This window comes from Coffea arabica, chromosome 2c (assembly GCF_036785885.1).
Source record: "Coffea arabica cultivar ET-39 chromosome 2c, Coffea Arabica ET-39 HiFi, whole genome shotgun sequence".
Taxonomy (NCBI): domain Eukaryota; kingdom Viridiplantae; phylum Streptophyta; class Magnoliopsida; order Gentianales; family Rubiaceae; genus Coffea; species Coffea arabica.
Window position 1 is genome coordinate 3,852,507 of NC_092312.1, and position 22,490 is coordinate 3,874,996.

At 35.9% G+C, this 22,490-nt stretch overlaps 2 protein-coding genes and 1 long non-coding RNA gene across 14 annotated transcripts; 1 reads left to right on the forward strand and 2 right to left on the reverse strand.

Annotated features, from left to right (window-relative positions):
* Positions 1 to 6: 6 nt before the first annotated feature.
* LOC113725211 (pentatricopeptide repeat-containing protein At4g21065) lies at positions 7 to 2,758 on the reverse strand. The gene has a single exon (XM_027248228.2). The coding sequence runs from the start codon at positions 2,289 to 2,291 to the stop codon at positions 438 to 440; it is 1,854 nt and encodes a 617-aa protein (XP_027104029.1). The 5' UTR covers positions 2,292 to 2,758; the 3' UTR covers positions 7 to 437.
* A 2,592-nt stretch (positions 2,759 to 5,350) lies between these two features.
* LOC140035804 (uncharacterized) lies at positions 5,351 to 5,717 on the forward strand. The gene is made up of 2 exons (XR_011839727.1): positions 5,351 to 5,476; positions 5,549 to 5,717. It is a non-coding gene; the product is annotated as an uncharacterized lncRNA (long non-coding RNA).
* Positions 5,718 to 6,325: 608 nt separating this feature from the next.
* Positions 6,326 to 20,766, reverse strand: LOC113725212 (polycomb group protein EMBRYONIC FLOWER 2). 12 transcript variants are annotated; one of them, XM_072073680.1, is made up of 22 exons: positions 20,519 to 20,766; positions 19,626 to 19,735; positions 19,038 to 19,206; positions 17,654 to 17,709; positions 16,650 to 16,764; positions 16,403 to 16,577; positions 16,273 to 16,314; positions 15,122 to 15,261; positions 14,115 to 14,177; positions 13,897 to 14,018; positions 13,184 to 13,248; positions 12,158 to 12,210; positions 11,988 to 12,041; positions 11,849 to 11,908; positions 10,756 to 10,802; positions 10,525 to 10,646; positions 9,349 to 9,484; positions 8,818 to 8,866; positions 8,228 to 8,311; positions 7,944 to 8,023; positions 7,391 to 7,480; positions 6,326 to 6,793 (listed from the first exon to the last, which is right to left on the reverse strand). In XM_072073680.1, exons 2-22 carry the CDS (start codon positions 19,658 to 19,660, stop codon positions 6,655 to 6,657), a joined length of 1,896 nt encoding a protein of 631 aa, XP_071929781.1. In that variant the 5' UTR covers positions 19,661 to 19,735; positions 20,519 to 20,766; the 3' UTR covers positions 6,326 to 6,654. The 12 variants fall into 12 exon arrangements, with proteins under 12 accessions (XP_071929781.1, XP_071929775.1, XP_071929776.1 ...); XM_072073674.1 differs by having other exon boundaries at positions 9,349 to 9,535; XM_072073675.1 differs by having other exon boundaries at positions 9,349 to 9,535; positions 19,626 to 19,771.
* Positions 20,767 to 22,490: the final 1,724 nt, after the last annotated feature.

The window sequence follows — 22,490 nt, forward strand, 5'->3', positions numbered from 1 at the left end:
CCCCCCGGCGGCCCATACGGGGTCTTGCTTTTAAGTTGGTACCATTTGGGAAAACGGCGACTGGTTAAATGCTATATATCATCTCCGGACCGGACAGACTTTCCTGAGACGAGAGTTTCAACTTCCGACAAATTATTGCAAGCTGATCGTGCTCATGGCATCTCATCAACAAGTGGTGATTTCTGATTACTGCCGTTGATGATATGCCATGAACAGCGATCACTTTGCAGCAATTTTCTTCTTCTTCTTCTGACATCATTTCTTGCCGAGAGAAACACTACCGGCATCCTTCTGTATGGTAATGACCAACTCATTCCTTTGAGGCTCCAATTCCACTCGAACAAAGATTCGAGCATCTGTGAGTTTCCCATGAAGTGACTCGTCTTCTGAACTCACACCGACCATCCCGGCTTCAGAGTTCAGACTGCATTTACCATTTACCAAAAATCACCACAAGAGCATACACCATCTTTGAAATGGTGATACCGATTGACATCTCTAATGGTGATCTCCCTCTGGGTAATCTTTGAGATAAACTTTATTGCAACATGGCAGTCCTCACACACCCTAAGATTCTTGGATATTAAGAGCCTAGTTCCAGGTGACGTACTAATGAGTCCAAATGCAATTGCTAACCTTTCGCTATGGCTAAAAATCATTTTTCTCTTTTCATCATCATCAACATCATGGAAAACGGGTGAAATATTTGGAACATAACCAGCCTGTGCCATCAAGCCTCCAATTCTCTCTAGCTCTGCATATATGTCATCAGACAAAGGATGAGATGTGTCTCCAGATAGAAATGCATGGACTTTATTCTTCACCTCAATCCAACTGCAAGCCACGCTTTTCTTCAAACCTCTATCTGTCATCAATTTTCTCAACTTTGCAACTCCTTCCCACCTCCCGGCTTGTGCATACATGTTTGACAATATCACGTAGTTGCCAGCGTCATCAGGTTCAAGCTCGATTAGCCTCTCTAATGCCAGCTCTGCCAACTCCAAATTTTTCTGTGTCTTGCACGAGTTAAGCAAAGAACCCCATACACCAGAATCTGGCTGCACTTTCATCTGCAATATAAGACAATATGCATCATTCAACCGATTACAATGTCCAAGGAGATCAACCATGCATGTATAATGTTGAACAGTAGGTTCTATTTGATAATCTCTAGTCATCAAATCAAAAAATCTTCTTCCCTGATCCAACATTCCTCCATGGTTGCAAGCTGATAGAACCCCAACAAAAGTAATATGATCCGGCTGAGCTTCTCTCACCATCCTGTTAAACAAATCAAGTGTCTCATTAGCATAACCATGCATAGCATAGCCTGTAATCATAGCGTTCCAAGATACAACCCTCTTATCCACAAGTCGTTCAAACAAATCCCTTGCAACTTCCACTGAACCACATTTAGCATACATATCCACAAAAGCAGTCTTCACCTTATCTTGTGATTCGAAACCCTGTCTCCAACCATACCCATGAAGCTCCCGCCCTTTAGGCAGAGCCGCAATATCAGCAGACGCAGATATAGCAGTCACTAAAGTAGCAACTGTAGGCCGTACACCGGCAAAAGCCATTTCACCACTTAACAACAAACACTTCTCCGGATGCCCATTTTGCGTGTAAGCAGCCAGCATAGAATTCCAAAGCACGACATCCCTATTCAAAATCTTATCAAACACTTGTCGCGATCTATCAACAGAACCACACTTTGCATACATATCAATAAGAGCAGCACCCACAAAAACATCCCTTTCCCACCCTGTTTTCATGGCGTGCTCGTGAACATCCATCCCCACTCTAATATCGGAGAGGGCAGAGCATGCTTTAAGCACAAAGGGGAATGTAAAGTTATCGGGTTCGAGCCCATGATTCTGCAACTTATAATACAACGAAATGGCAACTTCATAAGGGCCATTCCAAGCGTAGCCGCGGATCAAAACGTTCCATAGGAAAAGATTTCCCCGAGGAATTCTATCGAACAAATTATGGGCATTTGACAAATTGTCGCAAACACTGTACAAATTGACTAGTTTTGTGGCCAGATTAACGTTGTAAGCCAGGCCCATTAGGTGGAAATGGGCGTGGAGTTGCTTTGCAGGCTCGATAGCCGGTCGAGCAATTAGAGATTGGAGGAGAGACGCATATTGTTGAGTAGGGGATACGGGGTTCGGATACTGATATTGATCATAATGCTGAATAATCGTACTAGTAGAGGTGCTGAAACTGAAGGAATTATGAATCATGTGACGTGGGGAAAAGGGTGGTTTTAGTTTTGTTAGCATTTGGAATTTTGTAGAAAGAGTTCAGGAGTAAAGCGACGTTGGAGGGAGATTTTAAAAACTGTTAGACAATGAAGTATTAGGATGGATATTTATGCAGCTAGCTGGGCCGGCGGGTGTGGAGCCAGGCCAAGCTTTTTCCTAGAGCTGTCGACGTCGTGTCGGCCACCGCCGTGAGACATGGGCTGAAGGGCTGCCGCCTCAACCGCGCCGTGAGAGATTATGTTGGCTTAACTCAGGCACCGTTTGGATTCACGGAATGGGAGGGAAAGGAAAGAAGAGGAATCGGAGGAATTTGACTTTTATTGTTTGGGATGAATTTTGAGAAGGGAAATAAATGCAAAGTAGTTTACGTGCAAACATGGGCGGAAGTCTTGAGAAAAGAATCATATTTAATAAAATAATTTAAAAGATCAGTTCTACAATACCTTCTAGGACTTGACTCTTCTCCAGTAGATTTTTTCTTTATTTTTGGCCGTGCATATGAATGCTTGACATTGCATTCATTTATTAATAAAAATTAGAATTAATCAAATTTAAAATGATCATATCCCTTCTTATAATGAACACACACATCATGCATTCATATGTGCATGGCAATAAATGTAGAAAATCAAATAGATTATAATTATGGGTATAGTACCCAAAAGGATGGTAAAAAATTTTCATCTTTTATTATCTTGTCCAATTAATTAACACTTAGTTATTTCTTTTCTTTTTTCTGTTCCCTTTCTCGTTTAAAACAAAATTCCAATTTCAAATAAAACAGATAGAAATCACTTTTCTTCACTTTCATTTTATATGTGGTTTATTATATGGCATGTATGATGTATCCCTACATTTTAAAATGAAAAGATTGTTCAAAACATTTCTCACATTTGGCTAAATAAAATTTTCCATTCTTTACTTTTAAAATGGCAACTTTATATCCTTTACAAAATCAAGTTGGTAAATTTTGATCTCAACCTAGGTTTTTATTACTTTTAACCCTGAATGCATCACATAAGCCACACATAATCATTTTTTAGGAGAAAAAAAAGTTAAATTTCATTCGTAATTAAACAAATGAGTTGATCTATATTCATTTTTCTCTCTAAAAAAAGTTGGAACTTACATGAGCCATATTCATTTTTTTCTTAAAAAAAAAAGAAGATTTGACACAATCTATATTTATTTTTGTCACAAAAAAAATGGGATCTGAATTTTTTTATACATAAAAAATGACTGCACGTAGATAATATAGTGATTTCAAATAAAAAAATGATCGAGAAACTTATGTTAGGACCAAATATTGCTAATTTGTATTTATAAATGATGTAAAATTAATATTTTAAAAGTAAAGGATGAAAACATTCATTTAGCAAAATGTAAGAGACGTTTTGAACGATTTTTCAACTTTTAAATACATCTAAAATTTCAACCAATTTACATGCCAACATGCTATTGACTATTGTCTCTGATACCCTTTTGATTTAACTTTCACTAGTTAAAATTCTAACACTTCATACTTCTCCTTATTATGCCACCTGACTACTTTAGCACTTATAAATAACTTGGATAATGAATTATATCATGCCCTAGGCCCGGTAAGTCTATGACGTGACCAGTGTCTCAGCATTCAAGTCCAACTGAATGAATTCCGTTCTCACTAACTCAAAATGGGTATTCCAACTTGGATTTGAGTGCTTAAGTAGAGCATTCAAGTTCAATTTATTCGGTTCGTTCTCACTAACTCAAAATGGGTATTCTAAGTTGGATTTGACTGCTCAACCTCTACATAAGAATGAGACTATAGCATTTCATGGTTAGTTTAAAATGAATATCCCAAGTAAAATTTGAATGCTTACACTCTACCTATGTAGTGGTTTAGGTATCGAATTCTAAAGATGGCTTGTATATTAGAGTCTCAGTAGTTAAGTCCAACTATTTGAGCTCTAATCTCGTAAGTCCAAAATGAATATTCTAAATTGAACTTAAGTGCTTAAACTCTATTCTTTTTTTTTTTTTTTCTGACGGAGTGAGTGTCCGGATCAATTCTTACGGGGTCCGACTAATCTCACTTCGATCCGGAAGGAGAGGCCCCATTCCCCCAAATACGATAACCACAGGACTCGGATCCTTGCGGACACTGGACATCAACTCCTAAGGAGGCTTGCTTAAACCAATCGAGTTGTCCATGAGGGACAGACAATTTGGTGGGAGGCAAGAGTTGAATCCTTGACCTCCCACCCCACCAGGAGAGGTAGTGGCCAGCTCAGTGGTTACTCAAACTCTATTCAAGTATTGATCTATAGTATTTTAGTATTTTGATGTGGGGGCCCGAGTTTCCTGTGTTTCGCAGGTTCCAATCCGATGTCGGTTCCGACCCGATACTTCAAACATTTAGAATCCTGCCTCCACACTCCGCAGCTAATGTGCATGAACTATTTATTTGACATGAAACAGAACTTAGTGCTGTGGTTTCATCATGCACCCATACTTCATATATTCCGAGAATTAATTTTTTTAGGCAATTCTTTTTTGAACCATTAATACCATTTTTGCTAGAAGAAGCAAGAGAATGAGCAAATCAAACAAAGGGAGCATAACGACTCTGCTTAATTCTACCCGTTTAAATTCGGATGTTTGTGATCAAGAACAACATAAGAAAGAAAAGGCTACTTTCTAAAATGATTTACTAATGACAGGTTCTGTTTGAATCTAGCCAAAAAGAAATACTACAATTTTAGAGATTAAAAAACTTTAGATATAGATATTTATTTATTTATTTTGTCCAATAGGAAATTGCAAGCCTTAAATTTTTTTTTTAGAGTTAAAAACATAAAAGCCCCCTGTGGTATAGCTATTACACATAAAAATCCCTTGTGGTTCAAATCATACCTATCGGTACTCCATGGTTTGAAAGAAAGTGCATTTTCGATGGAAATCGTTGAAGGAAATGCGATTATCAACCGTGCACTGAAAAGGAGCGTAGTTGCTTCGGAAAATGGTTTTTTAACTCAAAGTTTGAGCTGATATACCTCTTGTGCCCTTGACAACTTATTAAAACTTCAAGCCAATCAGCTTCTTCAGCATTTTGCAACAACCCAGCTTCTTTGACCGAAGAATTGCTCAAGCTCTCGTGCCTCCTTAAGATCGAGGAGGAAAATCTGCAGGCTCGTGCCTCCTTTAAGTGCAAGTTTCAAAAGGTAAAACCTTTAACCATTTGGAATATCAATAAATTCTTATAATGAACTTTATATTTTTCTTTGTGTAAACAGTGGAGGGAATAATTAAGAAACCGTACGATGATGTCTTCCTCAAGCTCTCGACCAGGCAGTGGGGGAAACGGAGCTAGAGATCTTCGATTTTTCAGCAATCTTCACTTCCTTGTATTTCCTGTCGCTGTCGGAGTTTGATTGCTATAACAATCGGGAATTTGGTTGATAATTGCCTCTCTCTCTCTCTCTCTCTCTCTCTCTCTCTCTCTCTCTCTCTCTCTCTCTCTCTCTCTCTCTCTCTCTTTTATCCAATGGAAGACTTCAAGCTTTACAAGAGAGTAGGAGTAACAGTTGCAATTTTCGATACAACTCAAAAACACGAACCAAACTTGATATAAAATTAATGGATATAAATTTACTCTTCACATGTTCGGATCAAAATTAAGTCAAACCCAAATAACTTGCCAAGTAAACAAGGTCCAAATCAGATCAACAATGAGTTGACCCATTTAATATGAAAGTTTATAATTTAATAAGTAAATTGGAGGATAAAGTAAATAAAGGAAAATTTCACATAATAAAAAAATTAGTCTTAGTACTCAATTGTCACTTTTCTACTCATATTTTCGACAAATTACGTAATTTAAACTGAATTCTGCTATTTTTTAAAAAACATGTGGTATTCTTCTGGTAAGCATCTAACTATTGGTTGGCTTTGACACAACCGGAGAGACTGCTCAAACTCTCTGAAATCACGGCAGCAAAACTGCCAAGAGCAAATTACACGAGGGGAAAAAGGAGGACACACACAATAATGATTTAAAACTGTACAACCAATTGAAAAAGAAAAGCTTGTCCTCTTAACTTGAAGAATTGACACATGAATAAGTTCTTAATGTTCACCAATAAACTTGGGTCCAAAACTGTTTTACACCGCTGATTTCAGAAAAAGGTAATGAAGCCTCCTAAAGTTGCCAAAAGAAGAAAAAGGCGTAGAGAGAAGGGGGGATGTATAGAGAGCCAGATGAATGTATATGTTACGTTGACAAGATCTACATCCATGGACGCTTGCAATGGGCAACAATCGCTTTCACCTCTCGAACCAGCTCACATCATTCCATGGATCTTCCAGTAGAGAACAACTCATCACGCCCAGTGATGAAAAACTAATCACCACCTTTACTGCTTGTCATAGGGTCATTGTCTTTGTTTTGGCATTGTTCAAGAATTATATTACAATTGTTCATGGTACGCGCATCAAGCAGACCATGGTTCCATAACTTTATCATGAACAGTCTCCAACACCTGCAAGCAGCATTAGAGAGAATTAAAAACTTGTGAAGGAAAATATAATCATGTGTTAAGTGAACAATCAGAGTAGAAACCTTTCCTCAAAGTAGGCAAATTTATAGAACATCTTTTACAGTAATTAAAAACTAGTGGCATAGGCACATTTGATGTGAACGAAAACCAGATATAATCTGATTGTTATATACGCATATGGCATGATTTTTTATTAGTAGCATCCTCGTCTCCCTCCCTCTTCATGCTTAGAACATTTATCAGCAAGCCTTTTGAGAGTGCACGATCATTAAGAGCACGCACCCTCATTATTTTAAATTGTCCAGCCACAAATCAGTTATGGAATTTTCCTTACAAATATATTACTGAAAATAGCAAGTAGAAAGCTAAAGGGATTCCTTAATCCGTTTTCCGTATACACCAATCCATACATACAAATTATATAGTAATATCCTAGCATGCATGTTTCTACCCAGCGCATGCATTTCAGGAAAAACTGGAAAAAGAATGGGAGTTTGGCAGAATAGAAGGCAGTCATGTAAAGCATGATTCCAAATTTTACGAAAAAGAGAAACACACAAGTGAACAAAGAGACCCTACCAAAGCAATGCAGGTGCCTGGACAAGATCCTGCGCATGCAACCTTGAAAACGCCTCACAAGCCCAGGGAACATGACCATCTGCCAGCACCCTATGGTAATGACACATGAAACACTTTACATCAAGGACAATCACAATCCAAAATAAAATGTCCTTGTACTGATAAAAGTTTCAACCAGTGAAGCAATAAAATGTTGCAATGCAAAACATAGGCTCTGCCCACAACACAGTATGAACTATTACAAATTTCCACAAGTAAGAACAATACTCAAGGTAGAAAGAAAGGGATAATTGCAATCCGGTGGCGCTTTCTGCCGAGCTCATATGCACTCAACAAACATCCAAGATTAAGAATAACAATCGAGACAAAGGAACTATAAATGATACTATATGTCTGGACCACATCGGACTTCAAAAACATTCAACGAATTATCTAATCAGTACGTAATTTTACTATTTCAATATTCACAAAAAAAAAAAAGCAAAAAGATATTGCTTCTAGCATAACATAAAATCAACGATAAAGACACATCGAGAGCAAGAACAACAATCACCTTTGTTTTCGAACAAAAGAGTTCCAGAGATGCATCATTTGCTTTTCATCTTTCGTAACATCCACAAAGTCATCTAGCATCTGCAATGAATTAAAATTAAGCATTGCAGCATGAGTTCACCAACAACAAAAGAACAAGTTCGCTGAAATTCAAGGAAGCTTTAATAACATCAGACACATAACCCGAGGCTCCAGCATCAACAAACTCAGTGTCACTTGGTAATATAGTGAGCATGCTTAATAGATGCAGTATAAGCTTAATAGTAGTATAATGACTAGACATACCCTTCGATCTTCCAAATCTGCTACATCATCATCAACTTCATCCTCACTGTCCCGATCAGATAAGACTTGCTCCAATGCCATTGGCTGAATAAAGGGAAATCAAATTTCAGATATTTCATGGCAATAAATATTAAGCAGCTGCCTACTATAGTTTGCTACAAAAATGATGACATCCAATCCCAAAATATGTTGTGGAGCACCATAACATGTCCAGCAATCTAGACCCTGAAGCAACTATTGGGATACCACCAAGCAAGATAGCAGTCATCAAGTTTGAAACCATATTGACACCAAGGTCTCAAACACCAGGTTTTTGTGCAGTGCATAAAACCAGAATCTGCCTTGCACTCTATTAGTTCAAATTCAAATCTTTGGACCTTAACCAAGAAGACAAAGGATTGTCTGGCTTAGTGAGAGCGATAGGGAACCAAAAATATCAATAAGCATTCCAAATTTATACCAATTAGAACTTCATCAAGGGATTAATAGCTACCATTTCACTGTTAGCCAAGAGACAGATAAAAAGAGCAGAAAAAGGATTCATAAATTAGCAATATCATTCATTTAAAATAACGAAAAGAATCAGTCACCTGAGCTCTGTGTGAATGAAAGAACTGCCTCTTCTGCAACAGCAAACGGCTGGGAGGCAAACCAAAAAGACAAAGAAAGAGACACATCAGACATAAACCAATACCAGCAAATCACACAAGTAGCCTCAGGAGGACAAAACCTAATTCTGTTATCAAAGGGGGGGAAAGAAAAGAGAGGAGGGGGGGAGGGGAGAGAGAGAGAGAGAGAGAGAGTCTGCTGGCTTTACTTTGGAAGATAAGGAAGCTTCTCATCAATCAAAAAGATCAGAAATTTCATGATGACAGCTATAAACACAACTTAGACAGAATCTCCAGCAATATGACCCCATAGTACAGATATCACAAAGTAAAAGGGTGCCAATTTAATGTAGATCAACACAAGCAAATAACCTTCCAGCAAAATCAAACACCTAATACAAGACACTATTGTCCATGACAAAATTCGAATAGATTTATCCAGAAGCTTGGAACACCAAATTAATGCAATTAGATGAGTAAAACTTGCTCATTATAATCACTTTGTTAGCATACTTCCTGGGATCCGAGCGTTCAACTGATAACTTCCTTGTTTTTGCAAATTGCAGCACAGTTGGAGGTGCAATGTTACTTCCAGGCACTGAAGGAAGACATTCAGGATCTGCATATGAATTTCCAGCTGAGGATAACCCTGGGATATTTGGACTAGATGCATAATGTTCTACAAATTCTGCAACACCTTCTAATAGTTACAAACAATTTATTAAGTGAGACAACAACAACAAAAGACCCCTGATTTCAAACTATTTTATGCAACTTTAAGAAGATTGACGAGATGACATGAAGATGTAAGCTTCCAATTCCTCCTCATATGATCAGGCGAAATCCCAATGAGAAGAAACCACTACATAACTCTTAGAAGACACCTTGTCCCCACATGACTTGAACTTGTAAGTGTTTACGTACTAATGCAGCATGATAATGCAGGACCATTTCTACTAGAAAACTGAAGCAGTCAACTAGAGGAGGAGGGGAAGAACAATATTTCTTGGCATTTTAAGCACTATCCAGATTTCGTAGTTCAAGTGAAAACAGATAAGCTCCACTTCCAAGGGCATGCTATCACATCTTACACAGAGAGAACAATATTTCTTGGCATTTTAAGCACCATCCAGATTTCGTAGTCCGTCTTCAGAAGTGCATTTCATAAAACTATTCTTGTCAAGAACTAAAACTGAAAAGGTCATGCTACTAATACCATACACGGACAGGAGAAAATTTTACCCCACAACTGGGAAGGTAGTTATAAATAGCTATAGAAAATGCCATTCATGTCATTAGCCATGACATCTGCATCAGTTAATATATAGTCCCTAAGCCCCAACTTAAATGTTCCACTAATTTACCCATCTGTAATGAACATCTCATCCTCCAATTCTCTAGGACAGTAAAGAACTATAACATTACTTCCAAGTACTGACAAAATTATGGCCCATGATTTGAGCTTTCAAATGCTCTAAAGATTATCAAGAAGTATGTCTCAGCACCAGCAAAAGTCCCATTGATTGCATGTTTTGAAAGGCAATGACACGTTGGACCAGACTAAGAAATTTCGCTTTGGGATATATGAAGGTTAAGTTGATGGATCACCCAAAGTGAAAGTCTCATCTAATTTTACAAAAGGAAGTATGCAAATGAACATAAGATAAACTTATATATGACAACTCATACCATCAGTCTTATCAAGAAGTTCGTCAAAAGATGCAGGTAAGCTTGAATCCAAGACAAGCGGATGTACATGCTTTGCATTTTGAACAAGGCTCTTTCTTTTTCGGCGTCTCAATGGCTTTGAACTGCATATACATTATACTGGTCCTTGTCACTAAATTTATCAGATTTCACCAAACTGACAATATATGACGTGCAAAGAATATCAAAACTGAAGCTTAGAAGAGTACATACCAAAAGAAAAACGTTTGCTGCTTGGGATCAACACCATCTGCAACAATCTAGTCACATGGTGCAAAATGTCCATTACATACTTGAGAATGACCCACCCTTTTTTTAAACCAAAACGTTGGAAAACAAATTTTCAACCAGCAAAGGACAAAAAAGTACTCTTAGATCACAAGTGAAAAACCTATGATGCAGACGTATCTAAACAAGGCAAAAAATGTGTTTCACAAGTATATATATCTCCCTCGAAATGTAACCAATTTTTTTCATGTAACAACCATAAAAGCATGTCATGGGCACTATTCATACTTTCTTGTTATTTATCCATCAGTTCGCAGACTGATCCTGGAATGGTTAGGCTGGGGTGAACATCTACATCTGTTTACGTCTGTCTACTTCTAGGGCTTCAATACGCTATTAACGAATCAATTGATGAGGGCAATTTAAATCCCTTTAACCAATTACAATTGCATGTCACCATTCCAAGAATCAGGTATAACTTAAATCAATAAATGCACTCTAATGTAATCAGAATAACTCACTAGCAGTAAGAATTACATAATACTTGCCAAAATAACTCCTGACACAGCATTAGATTTGTTCATACATCTAAGATTTTTCCTTAGTTCTCATGTTCATTTTATGAGGCATCTGTGTTGATTAAACAATTAGAAGATGTACTATGTCTTACATGTCAAACAAGAATCTAATAAATGTATTTATGCATATATATATATATATATATATATATGATGATATTTTGCAATTCCCTCTCCAGTCAATTACAGTACCCAAAAGACCACTTGGACTTGATGAATTGCCAAGAATTTTAAGAGGCGTCTATGTGATTAAACAATTAGGAAGAAGTACCATGTCTTACATGTCAAATTAGAATTTAAAATATGTATCCATGCCTAGACATATGATGATATGCTAGGAGATACTTTTTCTCTATGCAGGACTTCAATATTTTTTTATTGTAAAATCACTGGCGTATGACAGTAACTCCACACCATGAACTTTTCATATATGTTCAACTCAATAACCAACATCACAAATATCTCCAATTTAATTTTCCCGTATGAATCAGTCTCCTCACCTCGGATCTCCAAATGTCTGTCTTCACTGACACATTTACAGCTTGATATTCTTCAGTCACCTATATGATAATAGAAGATCAGCTTCCATAGTTCAAGAAAGAAATGTCAGCCTCAAGAAGAAAGCTGAAGTTTACTAACCCAGAATTCAAAGTTGAAGAGATCGTGCGATGTGGATAAATGATACCTCAAGCCCTAAAAGATCACAATACTCATAAGAAACTTTTGAGATACAAATAATCAAGTGCATGTATCACTTAAAAACAACAAAAAGAAAAAAGAAAAAAGAAAAATCTCAAAACCACAATCACCTTAAAGCTAGCACATTTGACCAAGCAAAAAGGACAGGAGAAGTCTTCAGTAACTGCAAATTCAGAGCAGCTAATAAGTTTATCACCTATACAATGTAAATTATCACCTTGTACCAGTAGGGATGAATGATATTTCATCAAGTTAATCACCTGGTTTTCCAGACAATATAAAATGTGTTTGATCAGAAACTATAGTTAGTAGACATCGTATTACTTTTGCAGAAGACTTTTAAATGACCTTTTGTCAATTTCTCCTAACAGTTAAAAACACCAACTAAAATATGACTTCCCAAACCAATCCATTAACTTAAAAATAGGGAAATAAACCATAGCATTAGAAGAGATGCAACAGAGGAAGAATCATTTTGAGCACTGTTTAACTCCAATGTTCTTTGTGAGTGTTCTGTTGATGCACTTTTCTGTGATACACAACATGGTTTTCAACTTCAAACTTGAAAAGTTAATGACATCCAGAATAAAGTCAGCTTCATTAGTCCAAGACACCATAGCAGTAGATTATGTGAAGAATTTGGACAGTACGAACAATACAAAATAAAGTAAAACTACAGATAGTGAGCTTTGAATGAAATCCTAGCATACATGTTAATTGCGGTCTAGGTTTTGCCAATTAGCATACCAAATCAAGCCCAACCACATCTGTAAGACTCGAAGATAAGACAGAGTCTAAATCTACATAGATCTAATCCACAAAGATCCAGTTAAATTAAGTCTATCTGTATGATATTAGATGTAAACAAAGATTAACACACAATTTCTTTCAGTAGCTACCATATACATTTAATCTGTAAGATACTCATTAATACTTCAGGCAATTTGAACCTAGCATACTTTAGGATCTAGGCTCATGTCAAAATTTTTAAGTCTTATCAAACATCAGACTTTATGCCCCAAAAAAAAAAATCAGACTTTAGAATTTGAAAAAAAAATCACCATCACAATTAATCCAAGTTGATAGCACTACTGAAAGGATTCGTCCCTATTGCATTGAAAAGAGATTAATATTACCTTCAGTCCTTTGCAACTTATTGTTATAGTACCTGTAGTTGAAAACTACATTTCCAGTCCTCAACCTATAATGTGATAGTCAGAGTTAATAATTTGCAGGTTGTATTCACAAGAGACAGATTGGTAATAAGTCAAACATCATTTACAGTAAATATCTTCAGTTCAACAAAGACTGAACCAACAAAAGAGAGGGCTCTGCACTGGTGCCAAATCAAATAAGTGAAATCTAGAATAGCAGGCGTCCTAGAAGTGCAGACATCCTGACATGAAGCTCGATAACATAAAAATGAACTCATGAAATAAACATCCAAAGAAGATATTTTCTGTTTTCATAATGCAGCAAAAGAAAAGGAAGGATAAACAAACCATATTTATCTAAAAGTCACTTCTTACTCTAAAAGGTAGACTATTTTTTATCTAAGCAAACATAAAAGTCATAAAAAAAAAACTATTTTCAACTTGAACAATTGCTGATTCAGGCATTAGAGCAAATTTGAACAGGGTTCAATTGTCTTGAGACAATGTGGATTATCATTGGTTTGGATTGGTATAGAATGGAAGTTTAACACCAAAATGCCAGTGTAAGATATGCTCGTTAAACGAATAAGAACTAGTGTGCAAATAGTAGCTCTCTGGCACCAGAAACACTGCAAAGAACTAACCTACATAGAGTGCACACGTGAACTTATGAGTGCAGAAAGATGGGACTTCACCTTACAATATGCGGCAATGACGAGGAGGGGATATCATTATAGGAGTAAGAATCATAAGGAGATCTATCCTTCGCTCCAACTTCTTCTGCAGTGACTATGACTTGCAATTGCTGCGATGAAGCCTTTAATGGCCAAAGCAGTAAAAATCATAACAAAATGATAATTTAACTCAAAGCTGATAAGACCATAATACAGCCACATTAGAGAATTAGGAGTACCAGAGTTCCAGAAGAATGGGCTGTCTGAAATGAAACACATCTATCCTCTTCCAAACAACTTGACTGTTCAAGGAACCACAAAATTCATCAAAAAACTATAAGCAGAAAAATAAAATGCACCACTAGACCTACACATAAGCTAAGAGAATGAAATTGTCCCTCTGTTCATAGCTAAAGACATTAGACTATCAATACGTCACTGAACTGCAACATTCAAAAAATTACACTTTAATTCGTTCCCAGCCATTGATTGAAAGAATAGAACATGATTTAGGGAAAACAAAAAGGTATTTTACTCCCATCTAAACAAATTTAAGGGAAACAACATAAGCACAAGTTCGTTTTGACAGCAATTTGGGGAAAAAAACATCATGTGTAATATCCTATACCACAGAATGGCTGGGGCGGAAAAACAATTGTTGGCAGCACTAAACTATTTCTTTATGTAATGCTTACCAAAGGATTAAACATGTTCTCACCTTGGAGGCAGCAAAGGGGAACCTGTAGAGACAACTACTCAATGAAGCAGTAGCCAAAGCAAATATATGTTTCCACGTTTTTGGTAAACTTAGGGTAAACAGAGTGCAAAAATCAGATGAAATTATGTTCCCAGGTTGAAAGGAGTCCATAAAAGAACAAATATTGGTTCTATAAAGTCAACATTCGTCCACTTATGAAAGAGACACCAAAACGTGGAAATTTTCAAAGAATAAATATTGGTTCTACAAAGTCAACACCCATCCACATATGATAGGGACACCAAAACGTGGAAATTTTCAAACTAGGGGCACCAATATGTGGAAATTTTCAAACCATAGATAAAAAAGTAACCACTCCTGCTAGACAGAATCACAATTTTCTGATGAATCTGTTTTCATATCTTTTAAAAACGTAAACTAAACTTGGGCATTAAGGATTACTATAATGAGTAACATCAGATATATCTATCAATTCATTTATAGTGATGGACAGCTCCAATGTTCTTACAAAAATTGATAATAACATACCGTCATAAAACAAGGGTGCATGTCAACAGTAGATAGCATCTCAGCTCTCTCGCCTAAACTCAAGTTTGGAGACTTCTCCCAGGACAAGTGAATTAACTCCATTGGTATCTTGCCCAACAAGCAGTGCCCTCCAGCATTTGCTATTACCAAGACACACACAAATTAAAAAGCTGAAGCAAAAAATAAAAGACAAGATTAGCAGTTTCCCTACAGTTCAAAGTCATCTAATTTAAACAAAGCAGAACTGCAGCAGTGGAGAAACACTTCAATTTATTGAACCTAGGGTGATTTGACTATCATATAGGTTTAATCATCTAAGATTTTGAGAAAATACAGTCTTAAGCCAATACTAGGAGAAGCTTCAAGGTTGTCCAAATGCACACAGCTTCTGTCATTTACATGGTAGATGTAGAACTATGAAAGTATAGCTTGTTGCTTGTGATGTACACAATCAATAATAGGCTTAAGAAAATTGAAAAAGTTCAGGATTTAACATACGTTACCCCACATGCTTGATATAACCATTCTGACGAGTACACCATTTGACTACACACAACTATAAACAAACAATTTGAATTCACCAAGTCAATCAGTTATTTGACTATCAAAACTAGATCTCTGTTTGGATTCATCAATTTTTCAAATACTACAAAAATTTTTAAAAAGTACTCTAAAAAGTAGTCTAAATTTTTTTTATGTTTAAAAAATATTCTAAAATATATTTTAAAAACTCTACTACTCTTAAATATTCCAAAATATTTTCTAAAAATATCCCAAAATATACTCTAAAAACTCTGCTACAGTAAAATTTTTCAAAAAACCCCGAAAACACCTAATCCAAATGGAGCAGAACCTTATCTGTCAAATGTTAGAGTCAGACTTGCTTTAGTAACTGCGAATGCATTAAATTGCTTTAGCAAGTGCTTCCCTATGAAATTAGATTAGGTATAATGAAAGAAAAAGTTCTCATTAAAATGCAACTAAATACAATTAACCAAAATGTAAAAAGGATAGCATCCATTTGATTGCTTTTCTCCCAATAATCCAACTTATTTGTCCAGGCTGCGTAGCACCTTAACATTTTGCATGCAAAGGCATCTTTAGGGACCTCTATCAAAGAACACTAAGAATGAAAAAGCAACCCGGCTTACATGAAAATGAGGAAACATCCACGCGATCTCTAGTGAACTCCACTGAAAAGAATGGCATAAGTAGTAGAAATAGCACAGTTAAGATTTCAATATCTGAATATATGATCAAGAAACACGCACACTGGCATACCACGGCTGATGAACAAGATAGCAAGAGAGCCAGATTTTATCTCTGCTGATAGCTTATTGATCTCAGGGAGAATAAAATTTGCTTGAGCATGATTTACTCCTTCATCTCCATGAAAAGAGGTCAATATGCAGGACCGATTGAAATTATAAGAAGCACAACCCTGTGGGACATCAGACTAAGCCAAATTATGAATCTTGGAAGAAAACCACAAGCTTGAACTGATGGGATAAACTGAATGTACTTCTACCTCAGTGAATTCGGCACTAGAAGCTGGTTTTGCTAACATTATGCACAAAGGAAACAGGCTTTGAATTTGAAAACCATCATTTACAGTAGCTGGCAGCGAGACTGTCATTTGTATCCTGGTGATTCAAAATAGTTTAGTCATAAGCCACTGAAAATGCATTAACATGCAGAACGGATGATAGCACCATTTTTATTACTCAAACGCACCAAAAATTGCAACATGAAACAAGAAACCTTGTAGATACGTTACACATTTCCAAATGAATATATGTCCTCAAATAGCTTTGAATAAGCTCCATGTGAAGTGAAAATCCTAAGCCTCTTGCTCAGCCTTGCATTCTCAATATCATTAAACCCAGAGAAACAAATATTCAACAACCTGAAGACCTACCTTTTCTTAAATTCTCACTGCATTTGAAGATATTAAGACCTTTACATCTTCATCTACTTTAAACTATTTAAAATTTGGCTAGAAACTAATTACTAATGAAAGACAAGCCTAATTAGTACGCCCACACTAAACTGCCCAAATTCTATAAGTAAAACCAGCCAAGCCAAATGTTTTAACGGATTGGCTTTAATCCAACATTTAATTAAAAAAAGAAAGAAAGACAGAATCCAAAGCTTTTACAGCAGACCTGCAACTGAAGTCTGTTAAAATTACTGCCAAGAGCTGCTTTGAGAAAAACACAATTACATAAAAAAGTGATAAGGAAAAGAGTTGCAATCTTGGAGACAGAAGGCAACCCAAAACTGAAGGTAAATAGGAAAGGTTCTCCCTACACAGCTACAGCCAATCTAATCCCCTTCAAGGGACATCTCAAAAGTTAAAAATCCAAAAATATAAAAACAGCTAGCATAATTCACAGATATATTAGGCAGCAAGGCTGAGAAGATCTTACATCGGATTTTAAGTTTGGACTTCAAATAATGTAAAAAATAAAAGAATAAATACTATGTAAAATGGAAACAGAGAAAACAATTGTTAGTTTCAAGTGAAGCTACCTTCTTTTATGCTTTGCTTGTACTTTGTATCGTAAGCATCTCTGAAGAAATGAAGGCTGCATAAAGACCGATATACAGGTTAGAATCTGGCAGAGCAGTTAGAGTACCATCAGTCTACAATCAATTAAGTTTAAAGGAGAAACCAGAAGCATAAAGTCAAAATATTGTCCTTATTCTCTCTATTGACAGTCCATCTCAAACTACATCACAAAAATATACAAGCTCTTAGATATTTTCAAATATACTACACGTGTAAACTCCATCTCCCTAAATCAGAAACGATTGAAACCAAAACCTCCTAAACTTCGATAAATCGCTTGGCAACTCGATCTACAAAACTAGCATGAGATTTTCAATCAATAGTTCATACATTTTCTCATGGAAACACGACAATATACTTAAACTTCCTGATTCTCTAGTGCAAACTAAATTAGATGTAGCCAGCAACTTCATCAGCTTTCTCCAACATCTGTGTGGATGTTATCCAGTCACGTTATCAAACCCATCTGTGCTCAGGTAAATATGTTCTTCACATGTTAACTTCAATTTTAAGTTGGAAAGTAGAAAACCTGTTGTTAACCTTATGGGTCCCACTGTGTAAGACAATAACAAGCACTTGTAGGGAAATTGACAACACCAAACATCATATTTATAGTTAGTGTAATTAGTTTCTTGAGTCTAGATATCTCAAGAATGCCTCTGAGAGTTCCATTTGTGGAGTTGGAAAGACTACAGATACTTATACTAGGGCTCATCTTTCCCTTTCTTTTGGTCCTATTATTTACCTTGAGGATGAATATGATATCACAATGTTGCCTTTTCCTCTACCAGAAGATCTCAGACATATTAAGACAAATGCAAAGGGCATAAAATCATCATTACAGCTTAAATAAGCACAAGAAAGTATCACTATAGCTTAGCTTCTCAACATACTAAGCTTAAGCTGTTTGGATAACATATAACTATTAGGACAACCTTGCTACAATACACTTGAATACCATGTTCAAGTGGCTTAGAGTCTCAATAACAGATCACTCAGCCTAGCAAATCATGCAAAAAAATTCACAAAGTCAAACCTAAAATTGATGCACTAGAACTTTGACCAAAAGAAGAATACAACTACTTGGATGCTAAAAACACAGTCCAACTAATCTATCTTCATCAATGTGAATAATCTTGATGGTAATTTGAACCATATTTACATCAAAAGGACAGAACTTAATGGTATTCAAATTATCACATCTTCAGACACAACTTTGATATTACACACATTCAATATGTCATACCTGTTTCATATATGAAACAATATCCTTCAAATTTCAATAAACAATGCATTTTGATTACTAGAAGCAAGGTCAAAAAACTCATTAGTGAAGTGAATTACATCTATAATTGCACGCCGCTGAAGGATGTTGTATAGTTCTACAGGTTTGCAATAAATTGAAAGGCTTTCTTCAGCTGCAATTTCCTCCTCAGCAGACAAATTCAGACGAGAATCTTGGCGACACATCTGATCTGGCCCTCTAGAACAACTGCAATTGCAAAGAGAATTCCTGTTCCACGAATTAGAATATAATGATGTGTCTATCCTTGCTCTAGTGACCATGGTTAAAGTGCCTGGTTATTTCATAATTATTGAGTGGGCAAAAGGACCACAGAAAAAAAGAAACTAATCCACAACTTAGGTGCCAATATCTAGCACCAGAAAAACTAGTAATACAAAAAGCCACTAATGAGAAAAACAAATCCAGTTGCTCAGTACAAATAAATAACATGAGGGAGAAGGGGTGAGTGTGAGTGTGCACCTGCGTGCACGCATGCGTGCGTGCGTGTGTGCGTGTGTATGAGAGAGAGAGAGAGAGAGAAGACCCCTGTCAGTATACATCCTCAAAATACAAGCAACTACTTGCATCACTAACCAAAAAAATGACAATTACATGAAGAGAGGTAGCTCCAAACAATGACAGCTTACGTGGTTTCACGAGCCACTAAAGGTATGCCTGGCATCCTTGTTAGGCAAAATCAGGATAAATGAGCATAGCTCCTCAAAACCTTGACATAACAAGTTAAGAAACTTTAAACCTGTGACAAGTGACCCAAGTCAAAACCCTTCGTCTACTGCCAAAGATAAGGAGATTACTAAGAAGCAGTCAAATATTTCCGCTAATCTCGAAAACACAACCAACAATACCATTTGAAGCAAAATTGGAAAGTAAAAGGCAGGACAAAAAAGCAAGGATATTTATGAACTAAAACAAAATCACCCAATAGATAAAGGCAACGAGTGTTTATCGGCGTCAATGCAGAGAGAAGGCAAGTAGCAAATTTACAATCACAATATCAAGTAAAACAAAGAAAAAATAAAACGGAAAAAGAGAAATGGTATGCAGATACATAAAAACATGCACACACACACATACATACCATATAACAGATATACCTAAACAAACATCAAAAACAAGGAAACAACAAAGACACGGTTAAAAATAGGAAATCATGATACTTCATGGTCATTCTAGTTTGTATACCAGTGCCATATTGAATAACAGACTCAACTGTGCAATTTAATCAGTCAAGAACTCCAATAACCACTGTTTAATCAAGCCAAATAACACCAATGTACAAAAAATACCGCAAAGCCAAGTTTGGTTATAGAAGACAGAATTGCTCCAAAATTCTAATTTAAACGACAAAGAGAAAAATATGCTATTAAACCGGAGCTGGAATCCAACCATGTATGATTAGGGATCAGGAATTCTAACACGTAAAGAAATAAAAATGCATGAAATCAATTAAAAAGCCGCAGATATCATGCCAAACCCATACAACAAACAGAAAAAACAAACAACGGAGATAAATAATTACCTTAAAATAATGGAAGCCCTAATTCTCACAGTCCCCAAATCAGGGACTTTGATGCTAAGAGAAGTTGGAGAGAGAGACAGAGGAGTAAGACTGTAAGAGTTGAACGGGTTTAAGTAGGAGCTGACAGGTTTTCAAAGCGACGGCGTTCCGATTTGAACCGAATGTTTCCTTAGGGGTGATGGGCCTACCGGCTACCGGCTTACAAGCGGCTAGCGGCCCTCGGACAAACTGGCAGTGTTAGTGTCATTCTGTCTCATTCTTAAGAGGCCACGTCGAATGAAGAGCTTTTTAAATGAAATAAAAGTGCACATAAAATTTAAAAAAGAAACAAAATAAAATATCAATGGCCTCCCCTGTAGGTTTTTAAATATCAATAACCTCCCCCAACATTTGCTTTCGTACTCCAAATTCAACGATTTTTTTTTTTTTATAATCCAAATGCAACGATATTAAATACTCTGACTAACTACTTTTCTTTTCAAAATTGCTAGGACGCAATCTATTTGCAGTAAATGATATACCAAATCAACAACGTTCTCGAATATTTTCGGAATACTTTACATACATCTTGAACTTTAAATGAATAGTTGGCATAAAACACCAATGTGCATTCATAAATCTTAAGCTTTAACTAATCTTTAACTATGGTATGCACAAACCATTTAGTGAAAAACGTTAAGCATTTTTTTGCAATCAAACTGGGGAAAAAAAATGAGGATTCAAATTAGGAAGTACTTTAATTACCGAAAGATGTTTTAATTTGGGCATAAACAGCAACAATCTTTAACAAATTAATGGTAAATATAATAGCTTATAGTACAACTAAGAAATAGGTAGATAATAATAGTTAAGGTCATAAAATTTATTAAATAGATTGATACTCAACCACTTTCATTTCATACTTTCATGCATTCCTCTCTGTTGCTTGTTTTTGTGAGTAATCGAGTAATTAAAGTTCAAATCGAGCAATTATTATCAACACAAATTCATTAATTACGAAATATTCCAAGATTTCACGCCTTTAATTGCCGGAGCTCGAGCAATTATTATCAACACAAATTCATTAATTACTAAATATTCCAGGATTTCACGCATTTAATTGCCGGAGGTGACCATGTCACACATACAAAATTTCTGAAAATATTTTCCTCATTTGATACGTGGATTTAGATAAGTCGAATCTCAATTATTGCGTTCGTTGAATCCACTTTTACATTAAAAAAAAAAAGTAATATTTTGATGAATATGTTTAAACCTAAAAAAGTTCATGGCTTATTTTAGGTTGGAGAAATAACTTATTGGTAATATTTTTCTCATATGATGTGTGGGGTTAGATAAGTCGAATTTCAACCATCGTGTCCGTTGAATCCATTTTTACATAAATAAAAAAAAGTAATATTTTGGTGAATATACTTAAACCTAAAAGTTCATGGCTTATTTTAGGTTGGAGAAGTAACTCATCGGTCATATGAACAACTTAAAAGTCCAATTACTAGTTAATTTTTGCTAGTGTACATTTACTATATATTTGTACATTTAAGTAGAGGATAGGACCATAAATCACCACCTGAAGTTCGAACCAATTACTGTTGATGCTCGCAATAATTTCATAATCAACGCTCAATACACATGTTTGAGCAAGAAACACATCACCAAAAGCAAAAATGAAAACTCTTTAGCGCCGAAAAAGCGATTGCTCAAACTTCATGATAACCATTTATCCATAAGGGAATCAGATAAGCATGGGAGCGTTTTAATAAATCACAATATAAATGTAATAGAGAACTTGAAAAAGTTTTTGACATATTTTCCACTTTCAGCAATCAATATTCCAAGGGCTTTCTCATTAAATATGTGTTAAAAGTCCAAAATTTATTAATTTGCAAAGTTTTAATTAGTTGTATTTTAGAAAATTGTAATGATTATTAGATAATTAATTGCTTGGTGAGGTTAACACTGAATTTTCTAGAAA